Source organism: Brassica napus, chromosome A8 (assembly GCF_020379485.1).
Source record: "Brassica napus cultivar Da-Ae chromosome A8, Da-Ae, whole genome shotgun sequence".
Taxonomy (NCBI): Eukaryota; Viridiplantae; Streptophyta; class Magnoliopsida; order Brassicales; family Brassicaceae; genus Brassica; species Brassica napus.
The window spans coordinates 21,762,437-21,779,669 of record NC_063441.1 but is presented as its reverse complement, the minus strand read 5'-3'; the positions used below and the strand labels follow the sequence as shown (position 1 = coordinate 21,779,669).

Here is a 17,233-nt window from a genome sequence, read left to right as displayed (position 1 = left end):
GTCTACATAAAGTGCATTTTTTTATTTATATCTTTTACAAATTTTTCTCTTTAGTTTACAACAAAGTTGTAATTGTTATTAGCGGTTTAAATAAATAATATAATGACTAATGAAGCTAATTTCTAACGAATTATTTCTTTAATTACTTTAATCATTAGTTTTGATGAAATTATTTAATAAAAAGGTTTAAATTGTCCTTTATAAATCATAATTTGAAATAGAAACTTACGGTTGATAAATTTTAGATTTTTGGTTTTCTATAAAACATTTGATTTTTTTTCTGATATTTCCGGTTTTATATCTACTTTATATTTTAATGTTTAATTTAAAATTACAGTGGAAAAAAATCCTTGAAAAAAACATACATTTCATTTAAAGACACATGTACTAAACATATATTTATACCACGAACACATAGTGTCTTGTTGAATATTCAGTAAATCTCACATTGACATTTCACTTATAACGTTGTCTTTAATGAACAATCGTATTTATAAAATTTCTGTTAACTATATCAAAATATGTTTGTGGAATCAATTCTATTTACAGAATCGAGAGACGGTACTCCATCCATCAGTATGAAACTTGCAAGAGTACTTACTCCATAGCCGTAGAAGCAAATACTTCTTCTTGTTGTCTGTCGTGTAACAATCTTGATCAAAATATGTTTGTGGAATCAATTATCTTCTGTAACACATGAACATGTGTTGGCTATATAATAAAAGATATAGTAGTGAACTAGAAAACATGAATTAAAGAGCGCCAAGCCCAGTAAACCTGATCACTGGAGGCCCAACAAAATGAAATTTTGGGCCAGTTGAAAACTAGGGCATTATTTTTGGTAAAAAAAAATGTGGTTTTACCTATTTAACATCTCAGCTTGAATTAATCCCAAGTGGCTGTAGTTGCATGCCAAAAAGTTGGTAACTAGGGCATTATTGTTGTGGCATGAAAACGAATCAGCCTGGTGAGAAGAATCCAGAAGAAGTGATGAGTAATTCTGCGCCTGGAGGGTCGATGAAGAGGAAGGTGGGTGGGCGTAAGCGTAATCCAGATGAACGAACTGTTGTTGATCCCGAGTATCGTGCGCCTGGACGTTCATATCGGCGCTTGGAAAAGAAGCGAGAGGCTCGCCGTAAGGCTCAGAGGGAGGAGACTTATCGAAGAGAAGAAGAGACTATTCGTAAGGCTGAGGAGGTTTTTTGGCGTAAAGTGGATGAAACAGATGTATGTTATTTATTTCCATTTGATTTGATGATAATAATAATCTTCCTAGTTAGTTGCTAATTGTTATTATATATTTTAATTAGGGCTTCGATATCGAGTTCGAAGGTGCTCCTTGTTATTTTGGTGGTATGAGTGTTTATAAGGGTGGAGTAGATTGTCCCCTTGTAGCGCGGCTTTATGCAAAGGTTGGACTTCATCGGTACAATATGCTAGAGGTAACACTTTTGTATCCATCATCTATATCTGATCTTCTTGTTTGTTGCAGTTAATAACTCTTTTAAGTCTTCTTCCTCAGGGGACGAACTTGCATCTTCACGAAATAGAGAAATACGTTGTAGTTTGTACCATCATGCCTGTCTCGTATAACATTACCTTGATTGCTGAGGATCCAGCTACCTCCTCCTTTGTTACTTTCCAGACTAATGTTGACCAAAGAAGTTTAGGCCAGATTGATTTCACTTGTTATATCTCAAGACCTAAAGGTTTAAATTTACCGCGCTTTTCTTTGTAATTAATTGATTATTAATAAACTATAATAAATGGATTAATGTATTTTGACTTGTCTCTCTCACTCTAGGGATCAAGAGTGAGATTTATCCGAACCAGTTCTTCGATGCCAAGGACTTGCCTGAGAAGTGGCCTTCAAAGGAGGCTTTTGCTGATCAAAGTCGATTTTTGTACAAGGTATAATAACTCTTTGATGAATATGACAAATGTATAATAAGAATGTGCTTTCATTTCGCCATGTTTTGCTTCGCAGATGCAGAAATCAGATTGGGAAGAACATGACTGGATTCGCTTGTATATGGAAATTTCGTTCTTTAACAGACATAGGTGCCTGAATGTAAGGTCTTTTTTTAAATGGTTAAACTTTTTTTTAATGGTTTCTTGTTTATATATAAAATGTGTTTCTTCTTGTGTTGTTGCAGCACAACATGTCTGATTTAAAGATTCTGGACGTAGTGGTAGAGACTGAGGAAAATGTGCCACATGAGACTGTACTCAAGAGTCTTAGGAATGTCCTTGTCTACATAAGATATGATCAAGACTTGGGAGCGGATGGTGTTTGCAAACACATAGCCATTGTTCGAAGAACTGTCGAGCCGACAACTCACTGCGTTTGTCTCTTGGGCGAGTCTCAGCTTGTGCCCGACTCTGAGTAAGTGTTACTTTTAATAGTAACTCTTTACTTAAGTAAGATATATGTTCAAAAATAAACAAAACATGCCAACTTGTGTCGTTGGTTTTATCACTTTATGTGTCTTTATCTTTCCGAGATAATCCAAAAACCTCTCTTCCTGTGTACAAGCAGGTTGTGAAATGAAATTTCGTTACAAGTACTTAGATAATTGAACGATATGCTTGACTCTTTTATTTTCAACTTCTCATTGCTTGACTCTTTTACTTTCAACTTACTCATCCTTAATATTTATTTCGCTACAAGTATCCTAGAGCATCTCCAATACCCATAGAGTCTCTGATCATCATTACACATCTAATATCTTCTGAACCAAGTCATTCCACTCAGTGACATGATTAAATATTCAGAGTTTAAGAGGCAAACCACTACTGCTCTTTGAACCCACACTAGACTATCATCTGGATAAGAAGCCCCAAATACTTCCATGGCGTCTAGAGCTGGAGAAACCTTTTTTACCTTCAAACATAAACCAGTAGATTAGTTTTTTGCAAATAACTTTTGAAATTGGGATGAACAATTTACTTTCTAGGATCATCAAAAGAAAATATTTGTTCATCACAAAAATGGTTTATATATTTTTCATTTCATTCACTTTTTTCTGTTTGAGGATTGACAAGTCATATAAAATTTTTTTATCAATGCTAATTATACCATCGGATAGTAGCGCTGGGCATTTGGTTTTTGGTTCGGGTCAGACTATATCCTAAATAAACCATAATTTGAAATAGAAACTTGTGGTTGATGAATTTTAGTGTTTTGGTTTCTATAAGAAACTCAAACTTTTCTGATTTTTCCAGTTTTGTATCTACTTTATATTTTATTAAAAAAAATTATAGTGAAAAAGTCCTTGGATAAACATACATTTCAATGAAGACACATAACACATGTATTAGAAATATCTTTGACATAGAAAAAGTCCTTGGAGAAACATACATTTCAATGAAGACACGTAACACTTGTATCTACATGTATTGAGTAAATCTCACATTGACATTTCACTTATAATGTTGTCTTTAATGAACAATCGTATTTATAAAATTCTGTAACTATATCAAAACATGTTTGTGGAATCAATTCTCTTCTTGGATTTACGGAATCGAGAGACCGTACTCCAGCCATCAGTACGAAACTTGCAAGAGTACTTACTCCATAGCCATAGAAGCAAAGACTTCTTCTTGTTGCCTGTCGTGTAACAATCTTGATCACCTCGTACATTTCTTCCCATCGAAGAAGATATTCGAATCGGGCTGTTCTCTAAGCATTTCCTGTAAGCTTCAAGAAAAGGGTCAACGTCTTTCTTCCTAAAACTTGACAAACCGGACCTCGAAGTCTTGACCATGTTGGAAGGCGTGAAAGGACAGACAGCAAGAGGACTCTGCAACACTTCGTAACTATACTCAGCATGAGGACATGGAGGTGGCGTAAGCGTCCATTGTAGCTGATCACGGCCACTTCTGTTCTTCTTTCTTGAAACTCCAGGCTTTAGTTCCCATGAGAAGGGGACTTTGGCTTTAAAAGTATGATCCAACTCATGGTGGTTTGGACTAAACATAACTCGAGTCCCGTGCGGTCTTTGTTGGATTCGTTATAAGTGTGTCTTCATTTGAGATATGGTGGTATGTGTAATATATATACCAAAAGTTTATTTCGTAAAATCTGATTTGATGTATGTATATTCACCTAAGTTTTGAATAATATATAGTTGGAATGATAGCATCGTTAGGACTCTCTTGGCTATATATATAACCGCCTACTTTATGAATATACATTAAAAATATCATTTTTCTGTCTTGTACGTATCTAACGCAATACAAATTAACCGAAATTACGCATAATGTTTGCGTATTTCAATAATTAATAGAATGAATACAAGTTTTTCCGTCCATGACATAAGACGTCTATAATTGAATGCATATGTAGGCATTTGTATAAAAGTATTATTATGTACAACTATTTCATGAATAGTTGACAACAAATTCTTTAAAAGTAAGAAATAACCAACCAATGAAACAACAGGAAAAAAAATATAAGCAACAAAAACAACGTGAACGGCAGGATTCGAACCTGCGCGGGCAAAGCCCACATGATTTCTAGTCATGCCCGATAACCACTCCGGCACGTCCACTTTTTGTTTGAATTGAATACAAGAAAATTATGTCGCTTAGATGTTTGACTATAGTTTATAAACTATCTAAGACCCTAGCAAGAGATGTATAAAGCCAAGTATTAGGATAATACTATTATGTCAAGTACGTACAAAAACTCCTAGAATCGTAGAAACAAATTAGCTTTTGTTAAAATGAGAACATATGAAAGTCACATGGATTGAGAAGAATACTCTTCATGGAAAACCAAATTATAAACAACTGTTATTTGAACGCAATGCATATATTCTCATAAGCAAATATTCCATTATTTATATGTTTCTTTGTTTCATCTCAAGAAACCCAACGAAGAGTGAACAAGATCACCCGAGGAGACAACAAAGATCCCAAAAGAAACAACGAGAAAGAACACAAGTTTAAGAAGAAAGAAAACCAATATATGTTGCAGATCGAGAGGTAGTGAGACTATTGGTTCTCAAGGGTCAAAATGAACTGTATCTCTTTTTTTTTCAAGCAGCGTCCACTTTGTCCTTAGCGGCATTATCTCCTCCTTCAAGCTGGCTCAAATTTCCTTTCTCCTTGATCAGCTGAATATGATGGTGCTTGCAATAAAGCTTCCCCTCGTGAGCTATGTAATTCGAAGGACTTATCGTGCATCCTCCATGTGTACACTTGAAGCAGCTCTTGTGGTACAATGTCCCATTCACCGACACCTTCACAAAGTCCACATAACAAGCAGTACAGTAATGTTCAAGTTTTCACATGTTTTACAATATATTATAATGTTTTTGGCTATGGTTTACGCATTTGATTCTGATTATTAAGTAAGGTTTTGGATTGTATATACCTTCTCAATTGGATAGACGGTTTTGTCACAGCCAACGCATTTTTCTCGTGTTCCACCAAACATATTAGACACTTTAGTACCAGCAGGTCTCTGTTAAAGATAGCTCTAGTTAGCTGATTAATGACACGAACATAAAAAAAAAAAACACAATCAAGAACAGGTTGCTGTCTGAAACTACCTCTCCCTCCAAAGGCCTATCCGGTTTTCCGATCTTTGGTGTCCCTAAAATATTTAAATAAAAACTTTGATTAATATTTTCAAGTTTAAAAAAGCTCACAGAGTTTTGTTATATTGATCTGTTTTTTTTTTCTTGCTGAATATTTACCTTCGAAGCTCTTCTCAAGACTTCCTGTTCTCTTGAAGTTCTGATCAAAATGTGGTCTGCAATAGAGAACTCCTTCAAAGGAGTTGTAATTGCTAAGCTGTTTCATCAACAATAAAAGCATAATCAAATCTTTAAACCAGTCAAAGATTCATCTGTCACTCTTCCACATAAATAAATGAAAAGTATACTTATTAATATGGGTCTTCTCTAACATTTATATATCTACTAGATCTTCCCTTGGTGTTTATCAAGAAATCATCAGAAGATGTAAAGAAGAAGAAGAACTCAGACCTTGAGAGTTCCTTTGCAATGGTGACAGCGGAAACAGGCTTTGTGGTAGACCCGGTTATCTGCGGTTAACTTGTCAACGAGGTAAACGGTTTTGTCACAGGCCATGCATTTTTGTGTTGTTCCTGCGAACGCCATTTGTGTGATATTTCTTGTAAGAGATCAGACCAAGAGTCAGAAGAAGAAGAAGAAGAACAGGGCTCAATGTTCTTGATAAGAGATAAAGATGAAGGAAAGAGACTTGTCAATTATTGTTGCTTTGTTTTTTCAATAATGGGGACCAAATATATTGAAAACGAACATGTCTCTCTTCTTCTTCTTTTTTCTTTTATATTTTTATTATAAAGTAAAAATTCACTTAATAAAAGTTTGATAAATTTGAAAATTTTAGTAAAAGGTGATAAAAGAAATTCCAAATTAGTTGTGGAAGAAAGTCTTTGTATTCAGATGTGATTAAAGAGTTAATCTAACAACTCAACATGCAGCTACACAGTTTGGAATTTTTCTCTAATTCAAATTTGAATATTTGTATGTTTACTGACAACGTCAGCATTGTTTTTGTCACTGACTGATCCAGAAAACAAGATAAATGTTGAATTAATAAAAATTTGTACTGTACTGATAATTGAATAACAAATAAAAAAAGTTATACTGTATTTTCTGTCTCTTTAATGATTTTTGTCCAAACTTGAAGTAAGCACCCGTCCATATCTGTCTCCTAGATATTTTCAACATTAAATCAATGATCTTAACTCTATTTTAGGTAGATACATGCAAATACAATGGTTTGAAATATGACAATCCTTCAACATTAAATCAGTGACTGTAAAAAAAAAAAAAATTCTTGAGTTTAAGCTAAGGAGCAAAAAGGAAAAGAGAGAAACAACTGGAAAGGATCTTTGTCTTGTTTTAGATAATGCTTAAAACTAAAAGCTGTAATGGTTATGTTGAATTAGTTGGAAATCTGTAAATTAACCGTGTTTATGTATCAAAAGAATCTGAGACACGCTGTACATAAAAGGCTTTTGATGAGCTGTATCATTGACATAATTGGTTGGAGTCTTGAAGAGAATGAGTGATCATAATGATGCCTACCATCTTTATTTAATCATGGATAACACCTAACGTTACTTCATTTGTTAAAACTACAAATCTTTATCAGCATTCATATAGTTTCTTAGATTTTTGCCCACCCCTTACTCTACGGGCTTTCCCTTTTTGCCTGAATGGGCCTCCTCTCTTACATAATAGACTAACATAATTAGCCGTTGACCTTCTTCAGAAAGTGCTTGTTTTTGACCCGTCCAAGTGGATTGGTGTCCCTGAAGCGCTTCACCATCCTTGCATGGCGCCTCTATATATTATTTGGAGTGGAGCCTATTGTAAACCATCCCGCTCAAATTCCTGTTGGTATCGATGTAGATGAGGATTTTGGAGAGGAGGTGATAATAGAGATGATGTGGAACGAGATGCTACATTGGTATCATCATGCTTCAACCTTAACCACTGAGCTCTGAGGCCAAGTCTTCCACGGGTAACTAACAGAGATCTTCTGCTACTTATGTTTGATTCTCATCATCTTATAAACATAGTGTTGAAGCAGAAGAAGTATAACTCGTAGTTTAAGCGAGTTGTGATGCCATGCAAGTTCTTTTTTTGTTTTACATGCTTGAAGTGTGCCTACGAGAAAATTTAACTCAACCCAATTTGATTAAATAATAATATCAAAACTATATGTCTGTGCATGAAAATCTTATCTCTTTTACGTCAAAATTAACAAACCGCCAATGATAACACACAGAGTAAACCCTCATGAAAAACTTATTGCTTCTCCCGCAAGAAAGTCAATCCGTAAGATCAACTAATATACATCTGGGATAACGTTTATTTTGTTGGTGGAAGCTAAAATACGTGATCCGATCAATTTATCACATATAATGATATCTGGTCAAATCACAAAACTATTTGTTTAGACGAGAAAATCACATTTAGTTTTAAGACAAGTCTCATCATGATAACAACAAAGCCTACTTCTTGTCCGAATCATCAATCCTAACAAATCTTCCATGAAAAAATAATCATTCAACCTCTCTACACATAAAAGAAACAAGTAAGCCAAGAAAGCAAGAAAGGATCTCATTCATCGAATCTAATTAAGATGGTGAGTCTCTTTTCGTCGAAGAAAGGAAGCAAAGAAAGCAAGAACCCTTATTCAAACCGCGGACTTAACAAATTCTCTACACTTCTCTCTGAGCTAGACGAGAAGAGACGGAACATTTACGCAAAGAGGGTCGACTCCGATGGGCCGTCTCTTGTTCGGTTTGTGTTCAAGAGCTCCGGCGAGTGTGTCCCTGTCATGATCAAGACAAAGAAGGGACCAAAGAAGAAGGATGATGCTCAAGGCGATCTCGTTGTCAAGACCGAGTCAAACACAAAGGAGGAAAAAGAAATAAAGCCAGAAGCAAGGGAGCATAAACAGAGATGCGTATTGAAAAAGAATCTGAAGAAGTTTTCAAGACCGAACCATTTTTTGCCGCTGACAACGATCTTGGTTCTGATCTTCTTGATGTTTTTTGGACGAAGCGTTTCGATAATGTGCACTTGTATTGTTTGGTACTTGATTCCGATTATCAAGGAACAAAGTAGAAAGAATGGTTCAACATATAAGACCAAAAAGAAGAATAAGAAGAAAACGAATACAGAAAATGGAGCATCGCTTAATAAGAAGATGGCTTGTGACCAAACTGTTCTCAAGGAGAAGTATCCGCATGTGGCTGCTCCTTGTCAAACCACCCGGTGACTGACAAAATTGATAACCTTGTACTATTTTATTGTGTGTGAAAATTCTTTTATTCGTTTCATCTGATATTAACCCTAATGTTTTTGTTCCTTATTTGTTTTGTTCATATAGTTGTTAATTTTTGAAAATGATTTTTTTTTGTTGGTAAAATTGAAAATGAAAATGAAAAATTTGTATGTATTTGTCACGTACCACTTCTAGTTCTGATGACACATGTAAAACGGATGATTTTTTTTTTATCGTTGACGATAGTTTTTTGATTCAAGTCTACAGGCTACAGCATTCGTATAATCTTTAGACTTAACGGGAATGTTTTGGCTTTCGACATGTTTGGTTGCTTGTTCTGTTTTGGACAACCTGTACAGTTCGTTCACTTGTTTACTCTACCCACGTTTGGTGTTATTTAAGGAATTTGTATGATACGGCTGGACAACATGTATGATAAACACTCTGAATTTTCATCTATTTATTAATAATGTAATACATAGTTATCTTGTAAGATTAGCTTAATCAAAGAAAATACCGTGAAGATGTTAAATGTAATGCCAACTATATATTTTGCTCATCACTTAAGCTAAGGGTCCAAAAAGGCATGGATCTTATCATCACATTGTGCACCAAACGTATATATTAGACTCTGTAAGGTGCCAAGATGCAATTTGGTGCACAATGTGTCTTGACAAAATCTATACGTTTTGAGTGACATCCCACTTAATGAAACAATTTGGTTGTAACTGGTTATCAATTTATGTAATATCATGAATGAATGAAATTAAAAAAAATAGAACGTAGTAGATGAATGGAATAAGGAAAGTTATGGAATAAAAAAAATTGAATTTCACTCTACTCATTCCATTTATTCATGAGTTTTTTTAATCATGAATGTTTCATAACTACATTTTATTTTTTTCCAGACATTCCATAAAGAATTATTGGAATGAGAATTGTTTTTTATTCCATTCAAATGGTAAAAAAAATTTGGAATATGTATGAATAAGCCATTCCAAACAATTTCATTTCAAAAACTTGTAATCCAGTTGCACCCAAAGGCAAGAATAGAGAGAGAGAAGCTGCCAAGATAGGAGAGAAAGAGTACCGGTTGAGTGAACTGAGAACTGTTTAGTAAGAAAAAACTAGGGTTTTCTCTCCCAGACCCGATTACCGAAGCAAAGTCGCACGCCGTCTTTCTCGACGCCGGTAAGGCCTTTGGCTGCCGGCGTCGGGTCCTCTTCTCTGTAGCTTGCTTTGCTCTGCTCTGGTTCTACTTTTTCGTCCTCGTCAATTGCTGGAATCGTGTTTCTGCCGTCTCCTACGGCTCTGCTCCGTCTTGCCCTCTCGTCTCCACCTCTCTTACCCCACGCCAGACCACCGCCTCTCCTACTCCCCTCTGGGTCGCCTCCTCCTCCCATGGTTCACTCCGCCTCACCGCCTCCCCTGTTTCTCGCCGGCTCACCGTCTCCTCCGCAGTTCATCTCCATGTGACCACTCATCCCCTCAGAACGAGAAGAAGTGCTAAAGCTCTTGATACTAGATCTGCTCGCCTCTCTGAAACTGCAGAGCCAACGCTTGAGTGTCAGTCTGAGCCCCCGCTTCTCACCTCCGTCAATGTCCATCAGATCCCACCCCTCGACGCCGCTCCTCTCTGTACAAGCAGAACCACCAGATCTACGCATCCCGAGGGTAGACTCGTCAGATCTGGGGGTTTATGCGTATCTGAAGCGTCTCATTCCCTCCGTTCCGTCTCGTGGCCATCTCAACTCTGTGAAATGCTGGGTATGTATTCTCTCAGGGAGCTTAACCCCGACAGATTTCTTGAGTTGAGTTTTCGAAATGTTGCAATAGGAGTGTGGTTTAGCTCAGGTCTCGACGAGATCTATGGATCCCGATACGGTAATATCGGAGTTCACTTTCTCAGCTGGAGCTTAGTTCGCACTCCCTCATGGTTGATCTTCAGGAACATTGCCTCACCTCTGCCGCGTCGCCTCCGTATCCCAATCCCTTCCGAGAGCCGCTGGTACTCAAATGACACATGCTTTGGTCTGAGCCAAAACTATTTATGGAGCTTAAACTTGCTGATTGTTATAAACTTGAGCCATTATTCTTTCTCCGAAGCATCATGTCTGTTTACAGTCTGCCATTGCGCCTCAGTGCAAAGGGTTCACCTAGCCCAAAACCGTGATGTTGTGCTTAAATTGCCATTATTTGTACATCTATCACATGTCAGTAGAGTTTTCATTAGCTCTCATTTTGTCACTGGCGCTATTCGGTTTCATGGTCCATCATATATGTTCGTCAGCGTAAAATCTAGGACTTTTATACTCTCCGGTTCTGTTGAGATTCACCTAGTCTCTTCGTGGAACCTCGATGTTGGAGCTAGAGCTGTTCATGCTCTTTCCACCTCCTTCCAAACTTTGCAGTTTGGTATAATCAACGTCGGTTTCGACTACTTCATGCTCGTGGTAGTAACCTATTCAGGGATACATCTCATGCTTCCCACGGTTCTCCAATGGATGAGCAAGACTCTCTCATTTAGCTTTGTTATCACTTGTTTTATGTTATGTTTTATGATCATCAAACCGTCGAGGATCCCTCGGGTTCTTATCTTGTTACCGTTGAGCTTAGCTCCGGATGTAATGGTTTAAACTCTTTTAGATTTAATATAATCGTGTGTGTTACAAAAAAAAAAGAGTACCGGTTGAGTGACATCCCACTTTATAAAAACGACGGCGTTTAAGTTTAATTAACTCCGACGTCTTTACAAAAATTAATCATTTTTTTTTGTTAATAGTTAAAAAAAAATGTAATCATTTCAAAATCAAAGGTTTAAGGCTTTCGTCTACCTCCTCTAAAAAGTTTAAAACCCTCCTGACCTGTATCCTCCGCCAATGCCTCTCTGTTACCTCCTCCGCCGTCTCTCTTCCGCCGCCACCACCATCCGAATCCCTACTCCGATCTCACACATCCACCAACGCTTCTACAACATCTCAACTTCCCCCGAAAATGAACCTCCAGACACTAATCACTCCCCTCCAATTCCCCACCCAACGATCCCGCACCGAACCACATCCTTCTCATCAGCCGAAGAAGCCGCAGCCGAGCGCCGCCGCCGCAAACGCCGCCTCCGAATCGAACCCCCACTCCACGCTCTCCGTCGCGATCCCTCATCCCCCCCTCCGAAACGCGATCCGCGCCTCCCGGACTCAACCTCCTCCCTCGTCGGCCCGCGCCTCAACCTCCACAACAGAGTCCAATCCCTAATCCGAGCCTCCGACCTCGACGCCGCGTCGAAGCTCGCCCGCTTCTCCAAAACTCGCCCCACCGTCTTCACCTGCAACGCCATCATCGCCGCCATGTACAGAGCCGAGCGCTACGGCGAATCGATCTCTCTCTTCGATTACTTCTTCAAGAAGTCAAACCTCGTCCCCAACGTGGTCAGTTACAATCAGATCATCAACGCTCACTGCGACGAGGGACACGTGGAGGAAGCTCTCGAAGTGTACCGTTACATATTAACTAACTCTCCTTTCGCTCCGTCTTCGGTTACTTATAGGCATTTGACGAAAGGTTTGGTTTCATCCGGAAGGTTAGGAGACGCCGCGAGTTTGTTACGAGAGATGTTGAGTAAAGGCCAAGCTGCTGACTCGATTGTGTATAATAATTTAATTAAAGGATACTTGGAACTCGGTGATTTAATTAAGGCTAATGAGTTCTTTGACGAGTTGAAAAGTAAGTGTACGGTTTACGATGGGATTGTTAACGCGACGTTTATGGAGTATTGGTTTGAGAAAGGTGATGATGAGGAGGCTATGGAGTGTTACAGGGATTTGTTGGAGAAGAGGTTTAGGATGTATCCGCATACAGGGAATGTACTGTTGGGTGTTTTTTTAAAGTATGGTAAAAAGAGTGAAGCTTGGGGTTTGTTTGATGAGATGTTGGATAATCACACTCCTCCTAATATTTCGTCTGTGAACTCGGAGACTGTTAGTATAATGGTGAATGAGTGTTTCGAGATGGGGGAGTTTGAGGAAGCGGTTGAGGCTTTTAAGAGAGTTGGGAGGAAGGAGAATTCGAGGCGGTTTGTGATGGATAATGTTGGTTATTGTAATATAGTGACGAGGTTTTGTGAGTATGGGATGTTAGCAGAAGCTGAGAGGTTGTTTGCGGAATGTGTAGGGAAGTCCTTGCCTCCTGATGCTGCGAGCCATAGAGTTATGATTGATGCTTATCTCAAGGCGGGGAGAGTTGAGGATGCTTTGAAGATGTTGGATAGGATGGTTGATGTGAATCTAAGGGTGGTTGCTGATTTTGGTACGAGGGTGTTTGGAGAGCTGATTGAGAATGGTAAGGTTAAGGAATGTGCAGAGGTTTTGACTAAGATGGGTGAGAAGGAACCTAAACCGGATCCTTCGGTTTATGAGGTGGTGGTTAGAGGACTTTGTGATGGTGGTGCACTTGAGGAAGCCAAGGATGTAGTTGGTCAGATGGTTGGGTATGGTGTTGGGTTTGCTCATGTGCTGAGGGAGTTTATCATAGAGACGTTTGAGAAAGCAGGACGTCGTGAGGAGATAACCTTGAATACGGTTAACCGTCCGGTTAGAAACTCTGTGCAGTCTGGTAAGACTCCACCTAGTGTATCCTCAGTGTTAGGAGCCAATGGAACTGCAGGTCAAACGGCGGGAGGAACTTACAAGGCTAATAATGGTCAGAATCCATCTAGGTCCAACACCTCTGTTAACCAGCAGCAGCAACCGTGGTCTAGTCAGACGGCAGGGAAGCAACCACCATCATGGTCGAGTCAGCCACCAGGATATCAACAGCAGCAATATTGGTCTCAGAAACCAGGGTGGTCAAGTCCTTCAGGTCATCAGCAATCATGGCCTAATCAGGCAACTGGCCAACAGCAACCGTGGGCTAATCACAACACTGCTCATCAACAATCATGGGGTAATCAGACAGATGGCCAGCAGAAACCGTGGGATAATCAGAGCACTAACCATCATCAACAACCATTGGCTAGTCAGAACACTGGTCATCAACAACAACGGGCTAATCAGACAACTGGCCAGCAGAAACCGTGGACTAATCGGACAGCTGGCCAGCAGTCAGCGTGGACAGGAAAGCAGAAACAGTGGTCTAATCAGACAGCTAACCATCAGCAGCCGCAGTGGCCAAGTCCCACGTCAGGACATGTAGCTAATCAAGCACCATGGTCAAACTCTGAGAATAGTCATCTTCCTCAACAACAGGAGCCAGGATCCTCCCATGAATGGCAAGATGGAGAAGAAAAAAAGGTAGCTGAATGGAGCAAATAGTTCGACAACTTGGCTATTCCTCCTGCCCATCTTCCTTATCATTTGATAGTTTTTGTAATTTGCCATTTTCTTTATGGGTAGCAATTTTTGCGGAGTTATTTATTTATTAACGATCATCATAATAATAGGTTATTTTTAACCCTTGATGTTGTCTTTAAGTTGTATTTGTCTTTTGAAAGAGTAATGGAGTTCTAATTCAGTAAAAACTCGATCAACTAATATCATTTCATCTTTACCAAAATGTTGATGAAAAAGAATAAATGTTGGTAATCTATAACTAGATTAGCTAAGCTCTGCAGGTCGGCAGAAGCAAAACTCTTACATACAAAAGGCTCAACCCTTACATGAGATCATAACCAAAGGAACTAATAACAAAAAAGAAATGAAAAAGAAGATATCATTAACCTATGTATATCTCTCGTAGAAGAATCCTAAGAGGAAAAAGTTAGCTGTGTACTCAAAACCCCATGACTGTAGAGCTCAAGTTCATAAGAGGAGCCAAGGCACTAGGAGCAAACTTCCGAGCAAAAAGGAAGCATAAAGAAGTTGGCTCTTCATTGTAAAGACAATCAGTATCGTTCTTTCTTATTGACTGTAGAAACCCTTCTGTGATATTATCCGCCCCGTATGTAGCTGGATGCGGACCTCCTATGGACCAATCAACCCACGTCACACTTCTATTCGCGTTCACCGAACCGTGAAACATGTTCAGTAACGTTGGGATGTAATGCTCGTCTGGATAACAAGCTGGTCTGCAGAATTTTTTGAACAACGAGTAGTATTTCGAGTCAGAGATGATGTAGATGGCGATTTTACGGTTTACTTCAAACCACTGAGACCCTTTGCGCCAGTGATGTAGCTTGATATCTGGGAGCATCTTGCGGCTGTAACGCCCACGGCCGTAACGCGTTGGCTCGTCGTAAGAGTCCACAAAACTGTAGGCAGAGTTTATTAGGTATGAGTAGACGGTTGTGAAGTTGTAGACGGGGACGCAGCTTTCTGAGAGGAGAACAAAACGCTCGTTTGAGAAGTCGAGCAATGCGTTGGCTAGAAGACGCTTCTCTGCATCTGTCAATAGTGGTGATCCCCATGCAACTTTCTGAAAAAAAAGCAAAGCATAGAACAAGTATCCCTCAGAAGTTTTGTGGAAGTATGTTGAAGAAGAAAACAAAATTTACGAACCAATCCGAGCTTCGTGAAAAAAGAAGCCTTGTGCAATTACCAGGGTCATTGCAACATATAAAAGGAAATGAAAGAGATTAGTAAAACAAAAAGAGGTTTAAATCAACAAGAAAAGTTCATATAATGTTTTTGAGAATGTTCACAACTACAGAGTTACACTCTCACCCCTATGGATCAATCTTTTCCCATCAATGAACTAAAAACCAGCTACGTTCCACATCACAATATAATAGCAAAATCACGCATAAACTTTAAAAGTCTCTGTAACTACACCATAACACACAGATAGCCAACACAAACTAATGCGCAAGAGTGGCCAGTCCTCATCTATACACAATCTTTGAAATAGATGTAGCTAACAATGAAAGTCTCATCTACTTATGCAATACTGTGTTCTTGAAATAGATGTAGCTAACAATGAAAGTCTCATCTCCTTAATGCAATACTCTGTTCTTGAAAAATTGAGTGTTTAAATCCTAAGCACCAATCAATGATCTCATATAATCTCCAAAATATGGAATCTCACACCAATGTAACTAGGATTCCCTCATGCCCTTAAAATCTAAATGTTCCTCTAGAAAACTAGATCTTCATGATCCACAATGACTCTACTTCAACACCCCAAGCACAAAACTTTTAGGTAATACTCTGTTTCCAGCTCCAAAAAGGAAGACTACACTACAAATCTCATCTACCTATCTAATACTCTGTTCTTGCATTGTTCTGTTCTTGTTCGAACATAATCAAGACACAATCTTTACCTGGCTCGGAACCTGCCGGTTGTAAAACGGAGAATCACTCGAGACATTCATGTCGTACCCAGGAGGCGTGTGAACATAAACCGACAAGAACTTCTCATTCCCTCTAAAAAACTTCTCCCAAAGCGGAAGCATAGGCAAAGCCCCCCTCGTCAGAAACATAAACGCAACCTTCGGAACCCTATCGTACGGATACTCCTCCTTCACCGGAACCATCGACGCTCTCCAGAACAGCTCATCGTCACTCATCCCATGTCTCACCTCCTCCGGCCGAACAAACCCGTCGACGCTCCAGCAATCACGAATCTCGTCCTTCTTCTTCGCCGCCTTTACGTCGTCGTCGTCGTTTGAGCAATCGCGGTGGATGACTGTGCAATTGGAGTAATCAGGAACCGTTTGTACGCTTGCGGATGATGAGAGCATCTGAGGTAAGGAATTGAAGTAGCGATCGATGTGGGAGCTCGCGGCGAGTCCGATGATGATCCCGGCCATGAATATGAGGAGAAACGACAGCGTTTGAGCTAGCTTTAGTAGCCCTATGTGTTCCTCTTTCTCACCCGCTCTTCCTCTCGCCATCGTTACGAGATCTCGAGAGAGAGAGTTTCAGGGAGACATCGTAGAGAATCTGATCAAGAGTGATTGAATTCTCCGTAGAGATGAAGAATCCATGCCGTGAAAAGTGGATTTTGATCTTTTTATATAAAAGAGATTGAGTTTAAGGTCCACGTGGACATCATTAACGAGTTTAAACTCCGCGGATCTTGCCAAGTGGGAAGAATTTACAGGGTTTAATGTTATTGGGCCAGGGGCCCATGTTTGATTCTTACGTGGTTTACTACTCGTCAACTTGTTAGCTTTTTTTTGTTTGTTTCACATTTGTTTCCACTTCATAATGATTTTGTTGAGTAACTAATTAATAAGAATTAACCTTTTGATTAGTTACCGCCATACTAAAAGTAAGTAATTGGTTTGATATTTTTTGAATCTTGTCTTTTGTAACCAAGTGGTTTAATTGTGTGGTCAAAGTGACTGGATGATGAGTGACATAGTAGCTTAAGAACCAAATGAGTGTTTCTAGGTGATATTTTGTGTCCTCATCTTCATGTTACGTTGTGGTTAAAGCCTCTTTTGAAGTATTGTGCTCATAATCTGATTGTATCATAATCTTATGGTTAGAGTTGAAAAAAA

The 17,233-nt window shown here is 38.9% G+C and overlaps 6 protein-coding genes and 1 non-coding gene across 8 annotated transcripts; 4 read left to right on the top strand and 3 right to left on the bottom strand.

Annotated features, from left to right (window-relative positions):
- Window positions 1-933: 933 nt before the first annotated feature.
- On the top strand, window positions 934-2,601 carry LOC106360299 (UPF0725 protein At1g02770). Its single transcript, XM_013799890.3, has 6 exons — window positions 934-1,227; window positions 1,311-1,442; window positions 1,523-1,709; window positions 1,805-1,911; window positions 1,988-2,071; window positions 2,157-2,601. Exons 1-6 carry the CDS (start codon window positions 949-951, stop codon window positions 2,388-2,390), a joined length of 1,023 nt encoding a protein of 340 aa, XP_013655344.2. The 5' UTR covers window positions 934-948; the 3' UTR covers window positions 2,391-2,601.
- A 1,870-nt stretch (window positions 2,602-4,471) lies between these two features.
- TRNAS-AGA lies at window positions 4,472-4,553 on the bottom strand. Its single transcript has one exon. It is a non-coding gene; the product is annotated as a tRNA-Ser (tRNA).
- Window positions 4,554-4,817: 264 nt separating this feature from the next.
- LOC106362406 (LIM domain-containing protein WLIM1) lies at window positions 4,818-6,270 on the bottom strand. The gene is made up of 5 exons (XM_013802298.3): window positions 5,997-6,270; window positions 5,706-5,802; window positions 5,559-5,602; window positions 5,381-5,470; window positions 4,818-5,246 (listed from the first exon to the last, which is right to left on the bottom strand). Exons 1-5 carry the CDS (start codon window positions 6,129-6,131, stop codon window positions 5,043-5,045), a joined length of 570 nt encoding a protein of 189 aa, XP_013657752.1. The 5' UTR covers window positions 6,132-6,270; the 3' UTR covers window positions 4,818-5,042.
- Window positions 6,271-8,082: 1,812 nt separating this feature from the next.
- LOC111198161 lies at window positions 8,083-9,917 on the top strand. The gene has a single exon (XM_048738275.1). It carries the CDS (start codon window positions 8,152-8,154, stop codon window positions 8,791-8,793), a length of 642 nt encoding a protein of 213 aa, XP_048594232.1. The 5' UTR covers window positions 8,083-8,151; the 3' UTR covers window positions 8,794-9,917.
- LOC106359417 lies at window positions 9,386-11,451 on the top strand. The gene is made up of 2 exons (XM_048737541.1): window positions 9,386-9,405; window positions 9,917-11,451. The coding sequence occupies exons 1-2, from the start codon at window positions 9,386-9,388 to the stop codon at window positions 11,433-11,435; spliced, it is 1,539 nt and encodes a 512-aa protein (XP_048593498.1). The 3' UTR covers window positions 11,436-11,451.
- A 72-nt stretch (window positions 11,452-11,523) lies between these two features.
- Window positions 11,524-14,622, top strand: LOC106362408 (pentatricopeptide repeat-containing protein At1g10270-like). Its single transcript, XM_048738274.1, has one exon. The coding sequence runs from the start codon at window positions 11,679-11,681 to the stop codon at window positions 14,103-14,105; it is 2,427 nt and encodes an 808-aa protein (XP_048594231.1). The 5' UTR covers window positions 11,524-11,678; the 3' UTR covers window positions 14,106-14,622.
- LOC106362410 (glycosyltransferase BC10) lies at window positions 14,367-16,741 on the bottom strand. Of its 2 annotated transcripts, XM_022690415.2 has the most exons (3): window positions 16,049-16,741; window positions 15,288-15,314; window positions 14,367-15,204 (listed from the first exon to the last, which is right to left on the bottom strand). In XM_022690415.2, exons 1-3 carry the CDS (start codon window positions 16,619-16,621, stop codon window positions 14,563-14,565), a joined length of 1,242 nt encoding a protein of 413 aa, XP_022546136.1. In that variant the 5' UTR covers window positions 16,622-16,741; the 3' UTR covers window positions 14,367-14,562. The 2 variants fall into 2 exon arrangements, with proteins under 2 accessions (XP_022546136.1, XP_022546137.1); XM_022690416.2 differs by lacking the exon at window positions 15,288-15,314 and having other exon boundaries at window positions 16,049-16,739.
- Between the last annotated feature and the right edge of the window lie 492 nt (window positions 16,742-17,233).

Excerpts from the sequence above, each read along its gene's own strand:
- LOC106360299 (XM_013799890.3), top strand. The coding sequence starts at position 949 with ATGAAAACGAATCAGCCTGGTGAGAAGAATCCAGAAGAAGTGATGAGT. Across the intron at positions 1,228-1,310 it reads GTAAAGTGGATGAAACAGAT|GGCTTCGATATCGAGTTCGA; the intron begins GTATGTTATTTA and ends TATTTTAATTAG. Across the intron at positions 1,710-1,804 it reads TTATATCTCAAGACCTAAAG|GGATCAAGAGTGAGATTTAT; the intron begins GTTTAAATTTAC and ends CTCTCACTCTAG.
- LOC106362406 (XM_013802298.3), bottom strand. The coding sequence starts at position 6,131 with ATGGCGTTCGCAGGAACAACACAAAAATGCATGGCCTGTGACAAAACC. Across the intron at positions 5,803-5,996 it reads ATTGCAAAGGAACTCTCAAG|CTTAGCAATTACAACTCCTT; the intron begins GTCTGAGTTCTT and ends TTGATGAAACAG. Across the intron at positions 5,247-5,380 it reads CCGTCTATCCAATTGAGAAG|GTGTCGGTGAATGGGACATT; the intron begins GTATATACAATC and ends GACTTTGTGAAG.
- LOC111198161 (XM_048738275.1), top strand. The coding sequence starts at position 8,152 with ATGGTGAGTCTCTTTTCGTCGAAGAAAGGAAGCAAAGAAAGCAAGAAC.
- LOC106359417 (XM_048737541.1), top strand. The coding sequence starts at position 9,386 with ATGGATCTTATCATCACATT. Across the intron at positions 9,406-9,916 it reads ATGGATCTTATCATCACATT|TAAGAAAAAACTAGGGTTTT; the intron begins GTGCACCAAACG and ends AGAACTGTTTAG.
- LOC106362408 (XM_048738274.1), top strand. The coding sequence starts at position 11,679 with ATGCCTCTCTGTTACCTCCTCCGCCGTCTCTCTTCCGCCGCCACCACC.
- LOC106362410 (XM_022690415.2), bottom strand. The coding sequence starts at position 16,621 with ATGGCGAGAGGAAGAGCGGGTGAGAAAGAGGAACACATAGGGCTACTA. Across the intron at positions 15,315-16,048 it reads ACCGGCAGGTTCCGAGCCAG|GCTTCTTTTTTCACGAAGCT; the intron begins GTAAAGATTGTG and ends TAATTGCACAAG. Across the intron at positions 15,205-15,287 it reads TTTTCACGAAGCTCGGATTG|AAAGTTGCATGGGGATCACC; the intron begins GTTCGTAAATTT and ends CTTTTTTTTCAG.